General features: G+C 37.3%; 1 protein-coding gene across 1 annotated transcript; it reads right to left on the bottom strand.

Annotated features, from left to right (window-relative positions):
* Window positions 1-206: 206 nt before the first annotated feature.
* selenon (selenoprotein N) lies at window positions 207-24,481 on the bottom strand. The gene is made up of 12 exons (XM_055171779.2): window positions 24,112-24,481; window positions 20,881-20,998; window positions 18,342-18,472; window positions 18,040-18,252; window positions 5,775-5,899; window positions 5,397-5,534; window positions 5,185-5,266; window positions 4,780-4,968; window positions 4,328-4,433; window positions 1,812-1,924; window positions 1,546-1,647; window positions 207-1,427 (listed from the first exon to the last, which is right to left on the bottom strand). Exons 1-12 carry the CDS (start codon window positions 24,301-24,303, stop codon window positions 1,260-1,262), a joined length of 1,677 nt encoding a protein of 558 aa, XP_055027754.1. The 5' UTR covers window positions 24,304-24,481; the 3' UTR covers window positions 207-1,259.

The raw sequence follows: 24,481 nt of genomic DNA, 5'->3' as shown, positions 1-24,481 counted from the left end.
TCTGTAGAATACCAAACAATATAATAGAAGAAATATCAGTTTACAAAGTTATCTATACAAAACAATGGATTAAGATGTTGATCTTAATTAAAGCCCTTCATGACTAATGTCTAATGTGTATTTGTACATGTTAAAAAGCTGTCACTGTCAAATCTGTGTTATCTCTTGCCAGTGTTAATTGTCATTACCATTAAAAACATCTCATATTTAAAAAGCACATTATTTATTCGAAAGAAGTACAGAATTGCCCTTCAACAAAACTGCAGTCACAGGGACGTTGTTGCATATATAATAACAAAAAATGAACAATTGCAGTAACAAACCAACTGTACCATACAAAGACAATAATACTATGGACACTTGTGTTAAAAAAAATCAAGTGTTCCAGCTTCTACTCTGCTTAAATATATCAGAAGTGAGAGCATGTCAAGTTATTCATTACATTTCACAACTTAAAAAAGATGCACCCATAGTAGTGTATATGGTTTAGCCAATATCCAAAGCTTCGCTTTGTGTGCATGTAGAAGCATGGTGCCAGTATTCTATTCAGAGATGGAAACGTCAGCATTGCTTCCCCAGACTTTAACAACAACATCAGGTCTGGCCTTACCCCCGATGGGCTTTCAGATCAGACCATCACAAACTGCCAAATCCAAGAAAGCATAGCCAGCACTGTTCTATCTCCCACAGAGCTATCAAGAACCACACAGAAAATGATGCAGTAAGTGTATGAAACCAAAACTATAAAGTGGTCAAAACTGCTTTGTAACAGTGATACAGCCTAATAAGATGCCAGACTATAAACATCCCTTGTTCAAAAAGTTACACACATCTTAAATTCACACATAAATGGCAAACTTTTCCACCATTAAAATATATGACTGCATTCAGATATAGTCATTAGGATGACAAACAGCACATTCAACTTAGTTCCCTAGTAATCAAATAGTATGTTATTTGTGCAAAGCATCATATATTGGAGAGTATCAAAGCCTTTAAACAGATGAAATTTGGCACATTAAGGAACAAAGAAAATGCAGTCACCAGCTGCCTTCTAAAATGAAGAGAAATTTGCCATTTGTGTGTGTACCACCAATTACGTTAAATGGCTCCTCCACAAACAGATTCTCAAAAAAAAAAAAAAAAAAACGTGGGAGGAGACCATATAGAGTTTGTTTGTCTGTCATTTCTTCTTATCCATTTCATACTTCCCTCATATTTCTTCTGTGATGTGCACTGATTATCTGAGCAAACTACTTTTATTTCTCCATATATGGTTTGGCCTTTTCAAGTCCTTCTTGCAGAAAGCGCATGTATATGGAGGTTGAAGGGTCTTCAAAGCCAGTTGAGAAACTGACAGCTGGTCCATCTTCCTCTGGTTTCATGGATGTCTGGTCCAGGAAGTTGTTAGCATTAATGTGATGGACCTGAAGAAGTTACATAAGCATTTTATGAACTTGAGGTGTTGACAATGATATTTCCATTTAAACAATTGCATTTACAGTAACTAATGTTTTCAATATTAACATTCAAGGTTAGTCTTACCACAGTGCCATTGGGCAGTGCCACCATCATCTGCACTGGAAAGGTGTACTTTTCCAAATGTAAGCGAGCCTTTTTACTCAAATCCAGGTTCGTCTCATCACCCTAATTTAAAAATAAATAAAAAGCATTTAGACTTTTAGAAAAACACAAAAGATATATTTAAAAAATATCAAGATATCAAAATGTCAAATTTGTTTCCCATACAAAATACATTGTTGTTATATGTTTCAGTTCAGCTTTCCAATAATAAACAAAAAAACCAAAACCTGTAGATTCTCTAGTTCTTTGACTAGAGACCAGCTGCAGATGAAGCTCTGGTTGAGCAAGGCCAAAATGGGCGAACTCTCGAGAACCGTCTCCCGAAGAGTCCGCCCTGAACCTGCCAGACATAAGAGGAGTGTTTAAATGGAGGATAGATGTTTAACAAGATCCTTCTATTATCTATTGAGACGCACACTAAAATTTTAAGTACCAGTAAGCTTTGTTTGTTTGTATGTATGTATGTATGTATGTATGTATGTACAGTGGGGCAAAAAAGTATCTAGTCAGCCACCAACTGTTCAAGCCCTCACACCCAAAAAGATGAGAGAGGCCTGCAACTCCCGTCAAAGGCACACGTCAACTATGAGAGACAAAATGAGAAAAAAAAATCCAGAAAATCACATTGTCTGATTTTTTGGGAATTTGTTTGTAAATTATGGTGAAAAATAAGTATTTGGTCAATAACAAAAGTTTATGTCAATACTTTGTTATATACCCTTTGTTGGCAATGACAGAGATCAAACGTTTTCTGTAAGTCTCCACAAGGTTTTTACATATTGTTGCTGGTAGTTTGGCCCATTCCTCCATGCAGATCTCCTCTAGAGCAGTGATGTTTTAGGGCTGTCGCTGGGCAACTCAGATTTTCAACTCCCTCCAAAGATTTTCTATGGGGTTGAGATCTGGAGACTGGCTAGGCCACTCCAGGATCTTGAAATTATTCTTACGAAACCACTCCTTCTTTGCCCGGGCGGTATGTTTGGGATCACTGCCATACTGAAAGATCCAGCCACGTTTCATCTTCAATGCCCTTGCTGACGAAAGGAGGTTTTGAGTCAAAATCTCACGATACATGGCCCCATTCATTCTTTCCTTAACTCGGATCAGTTGTCCTGGTCCCTTTGCAAAAAAACAGACCCAAAGCATGAGGTTTCCACCCCCATGCTTCACAGTAGGTATGGTGTTCTTTGAATGCAACTCAGCATCTTTCTCCTCCAAACACAAGAAGTTGAGTTTCTACCTAAAAGTTATGTTTTGGTTTCATCTGACCATATGACATTCTCCCACTCTTCTTCTGGATCATCCAAATGCTCTCTAGCAAACTTCAGACGGGTCCGGACATGTACTGGCTTAAGCAGGAGGACACATCTGGCACTGCAGGAATTGAGTCCCTGTCTGCATAGTGTGTTACTGATGGTAGCCTTTGTTACTTTGGTCCCAGCTCTCTGCAGGTCATTCACTAGGTTCCCCCATGTGGTTCTGGGATTTTTGCTCACCATTCTGGTGATAATTTTTACCCTACGGGATGAGATCTTGCGTGGAGCCCCAGATCGAGGGACATTATCAGTGTTCTTGTATGTCTTTCATTTTCTAATAATTGCTCTCACAGTTGATTTCTTCACACCAAGCTGCTTACCTATTGCAGATTCAGTCTTCCCAGCCTGGTGCAGGTCTACAATTTTGTTTCTGGTGTCCTTTGACAGCTCTTTGGTCTTGGCCATAGTTGAGTTTGCATTCTGACTGTTTTAGGTTGTGGACAGGTGTCTTTTATACTGCTAACAAGTTCAAACAGGTGCCATTAATACAGGTAACAAGTGGAGGACAGAGGATCCTCTTAAAGAAGAAGTTACAGGTCTGTGAGAGAAAGAAATCTTGCTTTTTTGTTATTGACCAAATACTTATTTTCCACCATAAATCGCAAACAAATTCCTAAAAAAATCAGACAATGTGATTCTCTGGATTTTTTCCCTCATTTTGTCTCTCATAGTTGAAGTGTACCTATGATGAAAATTACAGGCCTCTCTCATCTTTTTAAGTGGGAGAACTTGCACAATTGGTGGTTGACTAAATACTTTTTTGCCCCACTGTATGTATGTATGTATGTATGTATGTATGTATGTATGTATGTATGTATGTATGTATGTATGTATGTATGTATGTATGTATGTATGTATGTATGTATGTATGTGCACGCACGCGTGTGTATATGTTTGCGCGTGTGTATATGTTTGCAATTGTATAGTGAGATCATATATAATTATTTGTCAGTCTCTTTATTAGAATACAATCAGAAAATACAGGAAACATGTGGTATTAAAAACAGAGTCCCAGTGAGGCAAATGTGTTCAAAATTATGTAAATCTGTGTAAATTTTAAGGAACATCACAAACACCTATTTCTGTAATAATTAAGCAAACTTTTTTTGGGTGTTATTTCATAAAATTTTGTTTTTGAGTGTACAACTGTTCAGGACTGTGCTAGCTAACTATGTGCTGATATGCATCTTTTTGAGCTAGGTTTAAACTTTTTACTAACAAAACAGTCACAATCAAAACATTTGGTTAAGCTTTGGTTGTGACATCAAATGGGAGTTTTGGTATAGTGACCATTTTAGTGGGACAGCCGTTTGCCCCTTATACAGCTGCAAGTAATGCAGTGATATTTTTCATTCTGAAATACCTTAACACACACTTAACAACACCTATGCCCGGTTCCATACAATTACACTTTATTGGTGACTGACCTCAGCATGACTGGTCATCCAGGGCTCCCCAGAGGAGGATGGAGTGAACCAGCTTCTTCTCTGCATCAGCCCTGCTAAAGGCCTCAGCAAATGGCAGGTATGGCACCTACAAAAGAGAAGAAACACTAATGAGAACAATTTTAAGAGCATCTGCAAACACTTTAGCATGATCTAAACTCAACAACAGGAAGGATTATGAATAGCTCATCCAAACCACAGACTAGCCCGGTCACTGACCTATTAGCATATGATCTGATTGGTGCTAACAGATAACTTCACCTGAAATATGAATGCAAGAACTTTATCCTAAAGCATTATGTAACCACCACCCTCAAAAACAATAAGGTCTTCAACGAACAATTTTGCAGAACTCCATAAACCCATCTGATTTCAGGTGCAAGTTTAAATTTGCAGCACAGGAAACAAGTGGACCATTGCACCAGAAAACTAACCTTTGTAAATGGATACATTGTGACCTCCAGTTCCCTTGCAGCTTCTTTTCTGCTGATCTCTGCACTCCAGACAATCTCCTCAAATACAAACTGAATGGGCTCTCCTCCCTCACCTCGGCTATCAATCACATTCCCCTGCTCATCATAGATTACAGAGGGAGTGGAGGGCCCTGCCGCCCTAAGCTCCATCTGGTAACACAAAGCCCAATTTTATCTTGTTTTAGCCTTAAATTAATCATGGTTGAAATTAATGACCACAATGTCAGTGGAGGCATTTAAGTATTATCAATAAATTAACACCTGTAGGTAATGGATAAGCGCGTAGGAGAGAAGACCAATTAAAGTCAAAATACAGAGCAAACAAAAAGAATCCCGCACACCTTCAATACTTGCAATACCTCTTACCTGGGGCAGATATCCAATATCCACCTCCATGTTACTGCTCTCACTGGCTCCATATAACCACTCCATGTCCACATTTAAAGATCTGCCATACAAAAACACACTCAATATAAACAAAAATGACTCTATGTGTGTATAGTTTCATCCAATGCAAATTAACAATATACTTAAACATGCAGTAGTGAGGAGTTGAGGAGGGAGAAGAGCACACTGACTTGTCATTTGGCACATAGAGGTGAAAGCTTCTGATGTGAGAAGCATCTTTGGAGAGGATGATGTTACCAGCAAACTGGCCAGGAGTGAACCAAAATGGAAAATCTGGGACATCATTTAGCTGGAACTCAGCATGGATTCTGTAAATAGACACTCACGGCTTAATTGATCACAACTCGGCTAAAACAAGCGTTTAAAACCAAGGGAATTTACACAAGCTTTACAGGTTTTTTCAACAACAGGAACATTTTGAGAATCCTAATTATTCCTTGTGACTGAAAGATAACTTCAGTCTGATTCCTGCAATTTGTATTCTGGCCCGTACTCACAAACTTTACCCACTAGCCCTAAAATCTTCCCCTTACTATTGCGTGTATCACCTGAAAGCAATGTCGTAATAATAGTCACTTATTGCCCGCATACAGGCCACTGCTCCTTGCGGTGCAAAGCGAGATTTCACAAAGGGTCGCGGGTGGAACATACTCAGTAGAGAGTGGATCAGAACCTGCCGAGACAAACAAAACCGAATTACTTTATCTACCAATTAATGAGAGATTAAATGTATATTCTTAAAGATCAAACAGTCCTTATAGGTTTGGTTAAAACATGTTGGGGTGGTTTCCCGGACAGAGATTAGCTTAAGCCAGAACTAGGCCTTAGTTTAATTATGAAATATAACTAGTTTTAACAAACATGCCTTACTAAATACATTACTTGTGTGCATTTTGAGGCAAAACTAAGGGCACTGATGTATTTTAAGATATGTCAGTGCAGGTTGCTTTCAGTTTGGACAGCTCTTACATTCATTTTAGTCTTGGACTAGTCTAATCCCTGTCCGGGAAACCGCCCGATAAAGTTAAACGCGTTCTAAGCGAATCTGTGTGTTGATTTTTTAAATGTGTTTTCAAACAAACTGAGCGTAGTTAACTCCTCCCCCTTGAAGGATCCTACCTTAGATCTTCACGTGCAGAATGTTTTTATTATTGTGTTTTTTAACTTTAATCATTTATTTACATAATCATCATAATCATTTTATAATCATTAGTTATTACCCATTTAATTATTTTATTTGATTATTTAATATTATTTTATCATTATCAATTTTATTATTATCATTTTTATTAGGGATGCACGATCTTGATTTTTCATGGGCGGTTTTTATACCGATTTTCTTAAAAGCAAATTGGCCGATTCCGATCCGATTTCCGATTTTTTATTTCTTATCAAGCAACAAACAAGAAAGAAAGTATACATAAACAATATGTTTATTTGGTATTTAACAGGCTAAACTTGGTTTGGCTATTGAAAACAATAACTGTAACCATCTAAAATTAACAGCAGTAACTGTGCAGTAGGCTATGTTTAATACAAACATAAGTGGTTAAATGAGACCATGACATGGATGGTTGAGTAAGGGTTGAATGTCTTGCCTGTTTTGCATTATCAACAGACTTTTGATACTTATTGTGTTCTATCAGGTGATGAACTTAAATGTCTGACCAAGTTTGTTGTGGCGAATGCAGGGCTCTCAGGTTTTATTTAAAAGTTTGGAGTGAGATAACATCTGTTAGGGGAGGAACCCCTTTGCCCCACCAAATTCTCAAGTTTTTGCTAGCAGTTCAATGTTACCTATTCATAACTGACCAGCACAAATATAAATTATAACAATTGGTAAGTCTGATAAAAGACAGACAAATTTATCCAAATTAAATAAATTGCAATAAAAAATACAAATGTATCTAAATTAAAATGAAATCTGTATTATATACAGTAGGATTGCAGCACTTGTCATCAGCGTGAATTTTAAGCTGTGTTTAAGAGAGAGGTCACATGTTCAGTACTACATGGCAATAATAAATGAAATGCATCTCTGGTCCTTTCATTCATTTCAGGAGCCTCTACGTTAGTTCAGGTAAGATAAAGCTTCTGATTGCAAAGCAGTTGGAGAGTTTTTTTAATAAATCAAGCATAATTTAACACGTATTTGGCTATATTCAAGAAACCTGCGTTATTTATAGCATTTATCGGATCTTGATCTTCTAACTTTCACTCTATGCGTGCACGCCGCGCATCCACGTGATTGACATCAGAGGAGCGCGAGAAAAACTCGAGACAGCTAAACTCGACAGATAACTTCCTTGCGCCTCGTCCATTAATTGTATATAGCAGGAAAAGTTATCCGTCTCTTAGAAAAACAAGGTGTGAGTTTTTAAACTGACTGAAATGCGTGTATCTCACAGTGAATGCGTGAGACTTGAGAGCCCTTTCTCCATGCAGCTTGCAATCTTAATGTCCTGCGCACAGATTTCTAAATGCTTTTACACAAAAGACATGTTTGCCAATGATAAAAATGTAGTCTGTGCACGCGGGTGCACTTCCGGAAAAATCGGCCGAAAAAATACAAAAACCGTCCGGTTGCCGATCGCGCAAAAAACATCTGGTTCCGATCTCTGGCCGGTCAACCGGTGCATCCCTAATTTTTATTATTACATTATTGTTTTTATTCATTATTCATTTATTCATTCATTATTATATTTCTATATTTTATTATATCATTCATTAATTCATTGTATTTCTATATTTTATATGTCTCTTGGTGGTTCAGTTTCACATTTGGGAAGTTTCATAGAGCTAGATAAAGAGAATGTTTATGGAAGCAATTTTGGATATAACCGTGCATGCTGTATTCCTGGGGTAGACGAGGTTTGAACATTGAGGCATATGCAACTGAAACTAACTGTCCATCAATAAAACTCTATTTCTCATCTAAACGAAAAAAGTTCTAAAACCTCCATCTTACGCCTCTTTTTATGCTCTCCTCTAGCAACGATTGATCAGCCTTGTATCTGACAGATGCTTTAACAAAGTAAACTTATATTTTCTGACGTGATCTGGTCCGGGGCTGGATCGTTTTTTATTTTGTCTGTGGTGTGGAGACCTGATCCAACAGTTTTGGCGTAGTCGGCAGGATAGAATAAAATTTTTATAACATTTTTGTTGTCTCTATCCGAACGAGGAGTCAGGATTTTGTCTCGCACATCCAGATGGAAATGTTTACAGACCACTGGCTTCTGACTCCCCCCATTCATTCAATGGTATCAAACAGAGAGAAAGTTAGAAGTGACCAACACATCAACGTTTTTCCTATTTAAGACGAGTAGTTATAAGAGCAAGTTTAGTGGTACAAAATAAAACGTAGCGCTTTTCTAAGCGGATTTAAAAGAGGAACTATATTGTATGGCGTAATAGCACTTATGGGAGTACTTCGACTCGGCGCAGTAACACCCTCCCTCTCCCATTATGAGAGGGAGAAGGGGAGCGGACTTTTCAGGCGAGTCGAAGTGCTCCCAAGGGTGCTGTTGCGCCATACACTATAGTTCCTCTTTTAAATCCGCTTAGAAAAGCGCTACGTTTTATTTTGTACCACCAAACTTGCTCGTATAACTACTCGTCTTAAATAGGAAAAACGTTGATGTGTTTGGTCACTTCTAACTTTATCTCTGTTTGATATCATTGAATGAATGGGGCTAAGCTAAATGCTATCAAAGTGTCGCAGCGCGCTCCATCGCTTACGTGCACGCACACAGATGATAGAGGGATGTATCAACTCTTCTTAGTTAAGGTAATAACATAGTTTAATATTGAAAATGAGTAGACTATTCCTTTAAGCAAAAGCAAACGTGAGTGTTCTGTTCTGACATTTTGGAAAATTCAGTACGTACTGTGTTTGGTAGCTTGTCTACTGGTCAGATTATATTACTTTGATAATGGAGCAGTCAGTTAATAGTTAAAAATCAATCAAGCTAGATGATATAATTAAAAAGCTAAAACAACAGCTGAAAGAGCACTTTAAGATCAAACAAGAGGTAAAAGAAAAATTCAGTTGCTAAATATAACATCAAATATAAATATAACATCAAAAGTAGGTGGGCGGTCTTTAGGTTCCCAAGACAAAGGTAAAAGTAAAGACATATTGAAGACGTATCTAAAGAGTTAAAAAAAAAACATGTGTAAAATTTTACAAAAATGGAAACCCGAGTATCAAAGCGTATCCCTTGGATTTTTGTCACTTTGAAAAGTGAAAATGCAAAATCAAGACAAACATAACAGAGATAAAAGAAGTTATGGAGGGAATGCTGAAGGGGTTATAAGATAGATAGTCAAAAGTTAAAAGCTCAGTTTGAAAATAAACAAAAATCTTAAATGGCTTATGTTTAAGTTACAACTCTTTGTTGATCAAAACCAAATTACGTCGGTTTTACCAGATTCTAAATGCATGCGACACTGGTAGTGACATCGATACAACAACCAGTTTCAGATTTTGACACAGACAATGATGTTTGTAAAAGGGTAAATCATGTCCTTCGTGAGTTCAGATGAGTATTTTGGTTTTGCTACTTCTATGCTGTGCTTGGCAATGAAGATCTGCCTTTGCAAATGCCAGTTAATATACCATGATATATGCCATTTAATTGTACAATGTTTAAGGATGTTGCTTTTCAAAATGTGCCATGTATAAACATATCAGTTAAGGGACAGGATTATAAGTTTGTGGTTGAATCTTCCAAATTAGAGTTAAGATTACAACTGTCTGGTAAAAGGACTATTTCATTAAGTTCCACAGGAGCGTACACAACCACAGAATATTTTTCTAAAACCTTTGATGGGTAAAATAAAGGGTAAAGTGTTTCAACTCATTTTGTTAACTAAAAATATGCTCAGTAAATTTATGTTCAGATACGAATGGTGTGTGTGAAAGACAGTGTGCTGTTTTTCAAAGAGTTGAGGGCTCAAAGTAAGTGTATGAAGATTAGAGGAAGTGGAGTAAGTGGAGTAAGTGGAGGAAGTTTATGATGGTCAAAGGAAGTAGGGAATGTCATATTCAGGATCAGTTTTAACTGTTTGGAAGCTCTGAAAGAGATTTATTTTTCTTTATTGGTCAGAGATAGGTTCAGCATAGTTTCAGTCATAGACAGAAAAAGTTTGAAGTAGTTCTTGGTGAAACTTTAAGGATTGAACGTTTAACTGACGATAGAGCTAAAAGAGATGTTTGGATAAACCTTTAGGTTTGGTTTGATGTAGGAAGGTACAAAAGTAAGTAGTTTGGAATGAAATTGCAAGTTGTAAATGAAAGATAAATGAAAGTGTTGAAAATCACTGAACGTTTGTGTGAGCGAAGGAGGGGGTTTGTGAGGCGCTGTATCTGTTCTTCCAGCAATTGCTGAAACAAAAACAAAAACAAAACAACGATAAGCTTTTCTCTTCTCTCTTTAAAGCTTTGAGAGAGAGTGCTTGTGTGTCGGCCTACTCTATATGTTAGGGTCCATATTTTAAATACATTTTATCTTCTCATTGATAAGAAGCAGAGATAACAATCTTTCCATCTGATTTTCTTCCAGAAGTTTCTTTAACATCAGAAACGAAACTTCATGCAACAGGAGAAAGTTTGACTTTTCTCAGAGAAACTCTGTGTTATGGCCTAGGTAGCAGCTTTGCTGTGCGGTATGCAGCTGTGAATTCTGTGTGCGTCAAGTTATCTGGATAGGCCAGCCAACATCATGTGTTTTATTTTGATGTTTCTCTGTGTTAAGTTTTTTTTTTTTGGTTTAAGTATAATTTAAGTTTTAATCACCTGTCGAGAATAGGGGAAATGAGATGTGTGAGTGTCACATGTCATTTATGTTGCTTAACCCTTTTACAACAAGCATATTTTAAACAGGGGTTCGTAACATAAATGGGGACTCATTTTTGATGTTTAGATCTTCCTCTCATTTTTCAGTTTGTCCCACATGTAGTCACTGTTGCAGCGTAGTAAATGATATTATTCAGACGTTTGGGTTTGGATGTTGATTAATTTGAATTCAGATTAGCAATTCAATTCAGAAATTGAAATGTAATATGGCAGTTATGGATCATGGAGACTCACAGTTGATTATAGAGTAGCTAAGCAAACCAATACATTGATAAGATAAGACCTCTTGTGTCTGAATCATCAACGATTTCTGGCTTGATTAAACCGGAACACAAATGGTTTACAGTGTTTGATATGGATTTTGGTCTGTAACAAGTGTAAAAGAAATTCTATCATTATTTGCATTTACAATTTAAGGTCAACCTATACCAGCAGTCTTTGCAAAAGACATTTAAGAAATCAAAGACATTTGAAAGATTTTGATTTAACATCAGTCATCATTCATTATATTGATGATATTTTGATTTGTTCAGAAGACAAACCTGAACATGAGAGAGACGTCAGGCTGTTTGATTTCTTGTACAATAAAGAAGTAACAGAAGTAACAGAAGTAATCTTTGACCCAAATTCAAAGTGTATCGCAGGGTAAAAGACAAAAAATACCTAGTCGCTGTGAGGCAATTAAAAAAAACAGCTGAGGTTTATTTTTGGTTTTATGTAATTACAGTCGTAATTAGATTAAAGGGTATGCAGAAAAATCACAACCCTTAGACAATTTGTTAAAAGGTAATCCAAAGGCCCAAGACTCAGTTAACTGGACTCCTGAAGCTAACATAGCTTTTGAGGGATTGAAAGAAGCCTTATGCGAAGCTCCTGCACTTGACATGATTGATCACAGAGTCTTTTACATTGGATGTAAACGAACAAAGGGGTTATATGACATCTGTTTTAATACAAGAAAGTTGAAATAAGCCTGTACTGTATGGGTATTATTCACAACCAACAACTTGACTTTGTTTTACAAAGCTGGAGCCTTGTTTACGAGCGATTCAGGCAGTGTATTTGGCCTTGCTTGGTCAAAAAATAACCATTATCTGCCATATTCTGTTTATGCTTTATTATCTCTAGGGAGAGCTGCTCGTATGACAATTGAAGAAGGCACACCATCAAATCCAGCTTAATTACTTGGTCCGTCTGAAGCAATTTCAAACAGCCATGACTGTGACTGTATAGATATTATACAAGTATTCAATGTTCTTAGACAATTTGCCACTTAAAAATTCCAATTTGTTACAATGATGTTAATCTTTTGTGGACAAAAGGGAAATGAAAAGCAAAATCACAAAAAACGTGAATTGGCTAGTAACAGAAAACCTAACGTTTATATTTAATTTTTTTGTTATGCCTGGGGAGCTGTGCATAAATCTGGAGCAGGTTGACAGCAGAGAGGTTTCCTGAGATGACCCGGGAACAGGCTGCGGTAAAAGCCCACCTGAAGGGAGATTCTAGTGAGATTAAAGGGAATACCTTGCTGACCAGGCAGCTACGGTTGCCAGCCGCATGAACGGCAGACAGAAACTCTTACTGCTCAAAAGTGTCATCTATGGTGACAAACAGCTCACAGCTCACAGACATAGCTGAGAAGCTGATTTTCAAATTCAATGCTCCAGAAAGGAGAAATGAGAATGGTTTGAAAATAGTTGCAAATTGGCAAATGACAATATTTTGAAATTTTAACACCAATTCGTAAATCCAAAAGTCTTTTCCTTATTTGGTCACACATATACACAGTGTTGGAAGCTTAGGCGTTTTTCAAATATGTTCACATTTTAATGCAAATTGGTGGCCGAGAGGTTTTAGGAAACATGCTAAAGAAATTGTTTGCGGATGCGTAACTTCTCAAAACACAATTCGGCACCCCCAAATTCTATCAGTTGTAAGCAGAACACCTCAGGGCTGTTTAGTGAATTGGAGTGAGACTTTATAACCTTACCTAAGTGCGAGGGTTATCAAGATATTACAATTATAACTGATAATTTTCTCCTTTGGTGTATAGGTTTTTTCACAAAGAAAGGCTTTGCTGCCTTCATGGCTAATATGCTGGTTCGAAACATCATTCTAGATGAGATGAAACATTATTGATTCTGATCAGGGTAAATACTTTACTGGTCAGGTATGTCAGGAAGTCTGTAGGCTTTTGGGGATTCAATGGCATAGCTGCCAGAAACTTCAGACCTTGCAGAAGTAAATTTACATTTAATGTCAGATTCTCTTTTTACATATTGTATGGCTTTGACTGAAGCAGTACAAAAAAAAGCAAAATCAGGTTCAGGATGTCGTAAAAATTATGGACAATATAATAGTGTGCCAGGGCAAATAATTTATAAAAATTGACAACACTCAGGTCTAAAACCAAGATGGGACGATCCTTATGCGGTCCTACTAGGTACCCCTTCAGCAATAAAATAATACAATTCAACAATAAAACTCAGCAGTGAAGTTGCTAGGTAAACCTAGATGCAAAATTAGCTTATACTCCCCAAATCTTAGACAGACGAAATGCTTTGGGACGGAGTGGGACATGAGAAGAACCCCGCTTTTTAGGACGGGGGGGACACCTAATGTTGAAGATATGGGGTGGGGGGCAAATGTTTAGCTTCTCCAGAACCAGCCTAGTTGTCTGAGGGTGTCTATAGTTTCTATGGGAGTCAAAGCTAGTTATTTACTAGCAATAGTCAAAACTTGTTATTTCCTAGCAATAGTCAAAATAAGATATTTCCTAACAAATCTGTTTATAAAAAGTTGTTTTTTGGCCATGGAGCTCTCTTGTTTTCCTTTCTTTTGTTTTTATGTTTTCGCAGAGATATATGTCAGCGGCCTTCAAGAAATTCACTGAAAAATTAAGCCTTATCATGTTTACGAGTCTACTTGGTGCCAACCTCCAGCAGACAGCAGTTGGAACTCCGCTGTATTTCGAGATTCTGCAGGAAGGACGGACTGGCGAGACTTCGTGGATTCCGGTTGATTCCATGAACAGAGACATTCTGAGTTTCAAGAATCACAACTGACATGGTTGCAAGTGTTGTCTTCATGACATGACACAGAGTCAGAGATATATTAGATGTGATGTGTATTTCACATCTGTTCAGAATGATTCATGGATTCACTCTAACTGTATGCACTCAGTATTTGTATTGGCCATTAATTAACACACATGTACAGCATATGTACAGGGGTTTTGTTTTAAAATTTAAGGCATTTGGCTGTTATACAAGATTTTTATCCAAATTAAAACCAGGTAAATGGGTCATTTTTAATTATGACGCTGAAGTTTATGAGCCAAATTAACACAAACACAATGTTATTTGCTGTGTTGATTTCTATTCTGATTCACAATTCAGATCCATTATTTTATCCATGGTTAGACATCACAGTAATCTTAATTCGGCAGTAACTCTAGCTCATATATACGCTAAAATGCCTAATATTTCCAATTGTTGGGTTTGTCAATCTTTTCTTCAGAAATCTACATCTGTATGTACGTATATTACCGCTGTCTGATTTAATCTCCATCATTGAACAAAGTAACATGGGTAACATTTGTAAAATTCTACAGTAATTGATTTGATAATCGACATCTCTATTTCATCTTTAAACACTCTGAGTGGTATTACACCAGTTGATGGTTTACACAGTTGATGGTTTTGGTAATCACCAGTTGATGGTTTTGCTATCAAAGTTGCAACCTTACCAGACAATTTGTTTATCTTACTATGCCCTATTGCTGGGAAGAGATGCTGAAAATGGCTGAAAGTGTTAACGTTGGAAATGGCCATAGCATAGGCATTTAGGGGTGGTAAAGAGTATATTTTCATGATCTTTGGGGGGATTCTAATTGTACCAAATCACAAGGCGAAGTTGGTATCAAGTGTATGATTATTAAACCACTTATACTGTCAATTTCTTACAGATGTGTTTTTAAGGTTGTCGATTATTCTTGGGAAAGTAGTCTGCTATTCACAAGCAGTGTTTGCCACTACAAAAAGTTATCTTATCCAAGTAATTCCTGGTATTTGCCTGTGTACAACAGTACTGAATCAAACCATCGATTTGCTCTAAATGTAAATTTAGGGAATTCTTTCTGATATTGAAGGAAACGGGGTAAACATTACAAACTAGAAATTCGTTTCCAGTTTTCCAGATGTGACAAAGCTCTTCTGATAATAACAAATGAAACACTAATTGCTTTTAATGGTACACACTTCGTTTGTGGTAACAAAACTTATCCATTACTTCCTAAGGGCTGAAAGGTAACCCGTTATTTGTACCTTTAACAGCGATGTGAGTAGTGTCAGAGGATTATGTGAAGCAGCACTTAATCATGAGACATACGTTCGATTTCTGATACTGAGAAATGTTTAGGAAGATTCCATTCGGAGAAGTAACTGATTTACAAAACGAAGTACACACATTAAATGAAGCATTTGAAGCTACAGCGAATGTCACTCTCATTTCTATTGCTAATATTTCGGATGAAGTAAATGCAATTAGAAAAGTTGTTTTGCAAAATCGAATGGCGCTTGACATGCTGTTGGCTTCTCAGGGGGCACATGTAATTGTAATTGCGGCCGAATGTTGCCTATACATTTCAGACGATTCTGGGAAAGTGGTTCATAATCTGGCTGAAGTTTTGCACAAATAAATAGCTAAACTAAATAAAGGCCATGTCTTTCTCATCTGATTGGGACATGTAATTTATATTAATTTACATTACGACCACTTTGGAATCATTTAAAAGCACCTTTGGTAGTCGCAGTTTTAGAAGTGTTTATCATCTTGCTCTTGTACATTGCCATAAGAGTGTTGATTTATCTTATTAGACACTTGACTGCTGTCACAGGCCCATCAAGGCCATTATCCAGTATAAGACACACTCCCCCAACCGACGCTGGTATGCGAAATGACGGAAATGACCTGTTCTTTTAAGAATGTGTAGAAGGGAAAAGTATGGATAGGTACCATCCAAGCTTTTTAAAGATGTGTTTTGATAAAGATTATGAAAGTTTGCTATCTATAATCATTTAATTTTGTCATATATGATTAAGAGGGGGGAGTGCAGGATCCTACCTTAGATCCTCACGTGCAGAATGTTTTTATTATTGTGGTTTTTATCTTTAATCATTTATTTACATAATCATCATAATCATTTTATAATCATTAGTTATTATCCATTTAATTATTTTATTTGATTATTTAATATTATTTTATCATTATCAATTTCATTCTTATCATTTTTATTATTACATTATTGTTTTTATTCATTATTCATTTATTAATTCATTATTATATTTCTATATTTTATTATATCATTCATTAATTCATTGTCTTTCTATATTTTATATGTCTCTTGGTGGTTCAGTTTCACATTTGTGAAGTTTCATAGAGCTGTTCTGTCTGTGGGTAAACAAGATAGATAAAGAGAATGTTTATGGAAGCCCAAGGTCTAAGGGATGATGCAGCTGAGCAATTTTGGATATAATCGTGCATGCTGTATTCCTGGGGTAGACGATGTTTGAACATTGAGGCATATGCAACTGAAACCAATGGCGCTTTTCCATTGCATAGTACCCCACGGTTTGGTTTAGTTTGGGTCGGGTCAGCTTGCTTTTGGGAGCTTTTCCATTGGGTGCAATATGTAGTACCCGATACTTTTTTCGTACCACCTCGGTTGGAGTTCCAAGCGACCCTAGCTGATACCAAAGGTGACACGAAAACACAGTAGATCACTGATTGGTCTGAGAGAATCGTCACTGCAGCGTCATCGCTATAATGTAGATTAGCTTTACCTGTGCTAGGCTAGCTTGCGCTGTCTCGAGCAAAAATGTTGTCATCTGTGCTCTGCTAAGTTCCCAAACTCCCTTTTAACGATGAAAAACATCCACAGGTTGAGAATCAGGGCCACCATAACAGTTTTTTCTAAACTTGCAGTTTGTGGCGGAACATTCGCGATGAGCACGTCAGCATTATATGCTTAAATGCAACTTCAATGAGGCTCAGCGGAGCGCCGTCGACTGACGCCACGATGTTTGAACAGAAACTGTCATGAGAGACAGAGGTAACCTTAGTGATAAACGCGATGTGCAAACATCTATTTGTGGTGGCCAATTTTAATTTTGTGGTGGACTGAGAAATAAATAAATGTATGGAAATGTACAAGGACGCTCTCACTTGTATGTCACAGCAGTATGCAGCGCAAATATAACGACACGCCTATAATCCCTCCCACTGCGAAGTGATACTAAACTCGATGGAAAAGCTAACCACGCCAAAGTGAGGTGAGCTGCCCGACCCAAACTAAACTAAACCGTGGGGTACTATGCAATGGAAAAGCGCCATAACTGTCCATCAATAAAAATCTGTTCTATTTTATCATCTAAAACCTCCGTCTCACGTCTCTGTTTATGCTCTTCTCTAGCAACGATTGATCAGCCTTGTATCTGACAGATGCTTTAACAAAGTAAACTTATATTTTCTGACGTGATCTGGTGTCAGGGGCTGGATCATTTTTTTATTTTGTCTGTGGTGTGGAGACCTGTTCCAACACCCTCCCTTCCGTGCTTTCATGAACGCGCCCAAACCCCACCCTCAAATCCTTCTTGGCGTTTATTAGTTAGAATACGTTGTTATGGTTTCTGGTGTAGGTTTGGCCAGTTTGTTATTATTGCAGTTTGTGGAGCCTGGGCTGTCTACAGAGATCGCGTTTTTTTACAGTTTGATCAGCGGACAGGAAGCAAGCAGATAGTGAAGAGATGTTTGCTGTATGTAACAAAAATTGTTTTATGGTCTAAAACGCGTGAATTCGCTTAGAGCACCTTTAATATTAAAAGTAATTATCAATTTAAATCCTTCTCTTAATTTAACATATAACTGTTATTTGTATTGCTATATTTTACCTCTTTGCCTCGTGGTGTAGGGGGATGGTAACGATTATTGGGTAGGTAGCCGGTGAAGATATTGAGTTCGCTGGGAATGACCCACCAGGTGTCGCCCAGGGCAGATTTACCACTTGGAGGCAGGAAGGCCTTGAACTGACTGGCATAAAATGTGGCAGAAGGAACAGCTGGGCGCTTCCATGACCGCAGCCCACTAAGAGAGCTTTGAGAAACCTAGTGACAGAAATATAAAAAACTCAATCACCCTGTATTTTAACTCTTACCAATTGGGTTAAGTTAGTGTGTGTTGTTTTTAAAATTACCCCAAGGAATCCATCTTTGCTCTTAGTCATGCTTTCGAACAGTAATGGCTGCATTGTAGCATGCAGGGTCAGCGTCTCTCCATTTGGATCAGGTGGTGACTCCTCCTCAAACTCTATAGGAGGTGCCACACCTTCAGGCAACAGAGATGGACATCAACAATAAATAACACTTTTTTTATTGCTTGGCATTGTAGTCTACAGTGCTGGTGACTATGCTTGACTTTTTCTCCAAAGGAGTTTTTTTGTACCCCTTGACCATAGCCTGCCTGTAGGCTCGCTTACTGTTAATTAATAAGTTACAACTACGGTAGCTGAGAAGGCCATTCTTTGTGTTATTTTTTAAATGTTTCCGGAGCCTGATGAAATCTTTATAAATATGTGTTAAATACTTTAAAATACCCTCTGTGTTACAGTCACTGCACTTGCTGGCCAGAAGGAAAGACTACATTATAACTCAAACCCATTGTGTGAGCTGTCTCTTTAGTACCGCGTGGTTTATTTACATGTTGCCGCTGATTGGACTGCCGTTCTGACACACCCACCAAACAAAAGAAAACGCATCTCAAACCCCATTCCATACTGGTGCACACCATTTCCGGGAAACATGTCGTTCAACCCAGAAACCATAGCAAAACGTTGCACACCGTTTTGAACTTGAACGTGCCCCAGGCAAAGATGTCGGTTAGTAGACACGCCCCTTACTGCTGATTGGCTGCAAGTGTGTTTTTGCCCGACTCCTTTTTACAAAGTGTTTTTCAAAAATCATGCCCCCCGCCTTTAACCCAAGAATTTGTCTTTAGTAAATACACTAGTAGTTAGCAGTAAAGAGTTTGGAATTGGAGTATTACATGCTAAACTGTTCAACTTCTAACAATAATGCTACCACAGTCTTTAATCATATTTAATTTTTTTTCTACATTTGCACAATTATGGCGATATCCAGATAAATGTCATAGATATTTTTGAGTCATTTCGTCAATAAAGAGAAAACGTTCTCTGGGTTGTTTTTGAATTAAATGGATATTTCCGCTATTGTCCACTAGATGGCAATCTTACCCAACTTAAACACTGACGCATTTACTCAACACAACAGCGTTGTGGTGGATTTAGCGTAACGTGTGAGTTTTGATGGCTCTGAATCTGATCACTTATAAAAGTTCTTCACAAAAATGGAATTATCTCCGCTTTTGAAAATTTGAGAGGTGATAACTGATAAGAGAACAAATGAAGGTAGGATGACACATTGTTTTGTTGTTGTTGGAAAGCGGATGGTCTGTTCTTTCATTTGATATTTTATGTTTATTTAAAGAAGATAGTTTTTCAGTTAGGCATTAAACTGGGTCGGGCAACTTAAAAAAAAAACACTGACGGGGAAAGAGTTAAGCATGCTTCCAAGCATATTTGATCATCACTTCAACAGTTGAACGATATAAATGTTAATGTATATTTTAGATGAATGTTGATTTATAAAAATAAACACCACAGTCTTAAATTATATTTTCATTGTGCCTTTGCTGTGTCTGTGTTGCTTGAGAATTGTGCCCTGTTGCAGCCACACTTGATTCTGAGGAACTACTTTGTTTGGCGGAAGAGCAATATTTGTACTAATATAATTACAACTTATTTGTGTTTCATTTTGTGAAACCCTGCTATGCATATGAAGTAACCGTTTTATAAACGCAATAAACCCCCGCGAAGCAGTGGGGTTACAGTGCATTTTATAACAGCTAAGGGGGTTTTAGCCATAGACAGTAAAAGAAATGGACACAGCGACCCCATTGAATTCAAGGGAGACAAGTGAAGTCAATTAGAAGCACGCACTTCCTGGGTGTCGAGCATACTGCGCAGACTCAAACTGAGCTTAATGACGTCGATGTCACGTGAGCAACCTGTCTGACAATAGTAAGTCTTCTAATAGCCGTGCCACGGGAAATCTGAATCACCTACTGAATCTTGCAGAGACGGCAAGCGTGAACAGGAGCACATTTTGGTTAGTATTCTGATTAATAATCTCCCTTGACTTTATGCCTTCACGTCCACCCGATTGCCTCATAGTCAGTAAAAAATTTGACTGTGAGCTTCTCTCCCAGTCCATACGGTAATTTCTCTACTGTGCGACAGAAAGTCGCAGGTTATGACGCAATCGTTAGCCTATTTTTACAAAAACTGCTTCTACTGGGCCATAACGTAAGATACATGGTAATGGAGCCTTTTATACATTTTCGTGTTTCTTTAGAAATAATTAATGGACAAATGGAGTCTTTAAACGCCTCAGATGTAAAGTTATTCGCTGTCAAAGTGACGCCAAAATGAATGGGAGTCAATGGGATGCTAACAGCAGATGGGTGTTCGCTAAGCAATGGCGGCGTCCAGGGAAGCTTCAATAAAATATGAAACCCTGCCCCCCTGGTATAACGCCCCTTAGCTGTTATAAAATGCACTGGTAACCCACTGCTTCTTGGGGTTTATTGCTTTAGAAAACAATCTGGTAAAGCTGTTAAAATATGTTAACAGTATAAAAGTAAATAAATAAAGATACCTGTAAGCTTTTCTGCAATAGGCTTGAATTCTTCTGGACTGAGATAGAGGTCATGATCAGTATCCAAGGATGAAAAGAAAAAGAGCCCATCAGCTCCTAGCGCCTTCAGTGCAGTCTCCTACAACACATCTGACATCAGTTGTGAAAGAATACTTGCCTCTGGGCAAGACGACACAATAAAAACAGCCTTTCCATCTTTAAACTGAATTCCTGAGTATTTCTATATCTGCCAGACTAGGGCTAAAAGAAGGAATCGAAACAGAATCAAAACAACCGCGTTTACATGCACCCTAATAATGCGATTATAATGGGATTTTGTCAATACTGCAATTATACTTTACCTCATGTAAACGCAATAATTCGATAAAAATAATGCGATTAATCGCAGTAAGTATAATCGCATTAAAAGAGGTGGCGTACGCCGTTTATAATCGCAGTTTGCGTCCATGTAAACGCTTTAATCGCATTTATACCGCACTAACTGAAGTGAGCGTGTGTTTTAGTCACGCACCTTAACCACAAATTCGTTTTAAACTTGACATTAGGAAGTTTTACATGAACTCTGCCAACACGACTCGCTGTCAGCAGTCTGCCTTCATTCAGAAACAGCTCAAATAACACGACAGCAGTAAAAGCTTTAAGGGACATTACAACGATAATTATAACGATAAAATATATTAGTGACCACATCATAATCATAACTTCATGCTAATTCGCTCAACGAGCGCGGCATTACCTAATATTGGATATTTCTTGTAATAAAAACTTTTTTGCAATTGTTTACATGTCACTGAATGTATGCTGATGCATTTACACAGCGGGAAACCAGCAGATGTCCTCAACTCGCTGCGTTTCGTGTAACTAAACAATGAATGTAGTTAATATCTTAATCTTACCTTTTGGCGAAGTCAGTGTGGTAGAAAAATTTCACAGCAACAACTGCATCAGCGCTGGATACCTGAGGTAATTTTATGTTATAACCTCAGCAATTAATGAGCTTTCTACTGCATTTTAAGTGCACGTGCACTTCAAGTTCAAATAGATTTGATTGGCTGTCAATGGTTTATCGTTCATCATGTGCCAAAATCGCTATCGTTATAGTTGTTGTGTGAGCTCTGCTATTATAAAACGATTTATAAAACTATATTTTTATATCATGTGAACGCCCTTTACAGGCACTGTCATATTTATATCTTCATCACGCCCCGGGTAATGAAATACATCTATAACAACGTGTTTGTCATTTAACGTAAGAAAATTAAAACAGTGGACCATATATGTGAGTTCATCATTTGTGCTCTGCATTGAGCTATGTGTGAATAATCCGAAAATAAAAACTGCATGTAAACCGGAGTGAAGAGGTTAGCTCCAGTCAGGTAAACATCTTACTGCGATTAAGACCTTACTCGCATTATTGGTGTGCATGCAAACGTGGTGATGAATGGATTCTTGGAATTCCAAAATTTTGATTCCAAGAATTCATTCATCACTGTTGATTCGATTCCCCCTCGATTCCCTCTTTTATCACTAAAGATGTAGGAACATACCTCTGAATTAAATACCAAGTCCCAAATATTAATTTACTATTAAACTATACCTAAACCATAATATTAGTACTTTAAAAGATCTCCTATGGGGTGATTTATTAATTTTGAGGGAGAAACGTAAAATTATGCTATAAAATATAACGATACTATAATGATAGATTATAGACTATAATGAAAGACGGTCTGATCTACCTTAACAATGATTTTACAGCTAGAATTGATTCATCTGTTTTTTTCTGAAGTGTAAACTTATATTTACAGATGACTATGCGATTTATTGGGGGTTTGTACTCTTATACAGACTATTAAAAAAGATTCGATTGCCTTTTCGACTCTCGATTCCCAACGCCGCGGAATTGAAGAGCCTAGGGCCAGTTGTTCAAAAAGTTTAATCTGGATCAAAATTATCCAGATTTGGAAATCCCATGTTTTGCTATCTAGGATCAGGTAAACCATCTCACTTTTGTCCTGGTTTTTCAAAGCAAAATTGGATTGGATCACCCTGATCCAAATACACACCTTTTCAGATTAGCAAATCTGGATTAAATGGGATCACATGTCAATGTTGAATATTAGCTATGTAAAAAGAGCAGGTAGTTTGGTTTGTATGGGGTCACTAAGTGTTTTTACTTGAAAAGACAATAAAATAAAAAATAAGGGAAAGTTGTGTTGTTTTAATTTAACATTTAGTCTGTTCTTCTGTTTTTTTTTTAAGTCATAAGAGGTTAAATGTCCAGTAGTTTACATTTGTAAAAATGCTGGTTGTTAAAACTTTTGACTCTTTGGTTTCTAGGTTGTGATTTAATGAATATACTGTACAGTGCCAAAGGACAGTTAAAGGTTACTTTTGTTAAAATTAAATTTTTGTTTGCTATTGTCTGCTGTATGAGGGATTTATTTGGACTTTTTTTCTCAATTGACTGGAAGGTTTAATATAGCCCAATGTTATACTTTGAATACTTTATCATTAAACTGACTGAACAAAATTTCAACAAACAAATGATACATTCATAAATATTACACAATACAAATGTTGTATTGTAGACTGTACTATAGTAACTGGAGGTTTCTATGTTTTAGTAACATTTTATTGGAAGTTTTATTACATTTTTGTTCCTGAAATCCACCCTTCTGATGGGATCAGAATAATCCTACTTTTTGGGATCAAACAAATCCCAATTTTACTAAAATGTTTTGACCAACACAAAGTGACGATCTGATCCAGATCAAAACCTAGATTGGATTTTGTGATCCAATCCAAATTCAGAATCCATTATTTTGTTTTGAACAACCCATTTTGAAATTTTGATCTAATCTGATTAGATTTGCCTTACGTGGCAAATACTGCAGTGTTTCCCCTTTAATCAAAACACAAAATAAACCCCGTTGAAGAAAACAAGAAACCATCACAGAAACTATCATAGATAACACGTAACAGCTGATGGTAACATGGTATTTGTAGTGGAAGTCCTTGTTTTCAGCTTTCGAGTCTTAAAGAACAATGCGAGTTGAATAAACAATGTATAATACATAACAAATAAAATGCAATAACTGGCTTTTGGATGCAGGCTTCCAAACTTCAAACATAAACAAAGTGTGACAGAAAAATCACGTATGATCTCCCAGCTGTATGCCACCCCACCCCCCACTGTTGAGACTATGAAAAGATTGTTAGTTAACTTACATGTCGTTTTAGCAACTGGATGTCCTGGTAATATCTAATGCAAAAGGCAATAAAAGGAACAGCAGCTATCATGAATAAGGTAAAGAGCTTGAAACGTGAGCGGGCGACTGTGCTGGATGGAGACGCGTGTTCCTCAAGATCATCATCCTTGCGATCCACAGCATTACTTTTATCCACATCAGCGGCCATCATCTAAAAATTTCCCACAAATTAGTCCACAATGGGTTAAACTCCTATAAACTCAAACTACAGCCACGAGTTCGTGTTCTACGTGCAGTGTGTAATTATATTAAAGCGGGACAAAGCGAGGAAACGTTCCATCCTGACTCTCCATCGAAAGGATAATAAGGTTGTTTTTGTCGCAAGAACC

This window comes from Misgurnus anguillicaudatus, chromosome 7, assembly GCF_027580225.2.
Source record: "Misgurnus anguillicaudatus chromosome 7, ASM2758022v2, whole genome shotgun sequence".
Classification (NCBI taxonomy): Eukaryota; Metazoa; Chordata; class Actinopteri; order Cypriniformes; family Cobitidae; genus Misgurnus; species Misgurnus anguillicaudatus.
This window is presented reverse-complemented; position numbering and strand designations above follow the sequence as displayed.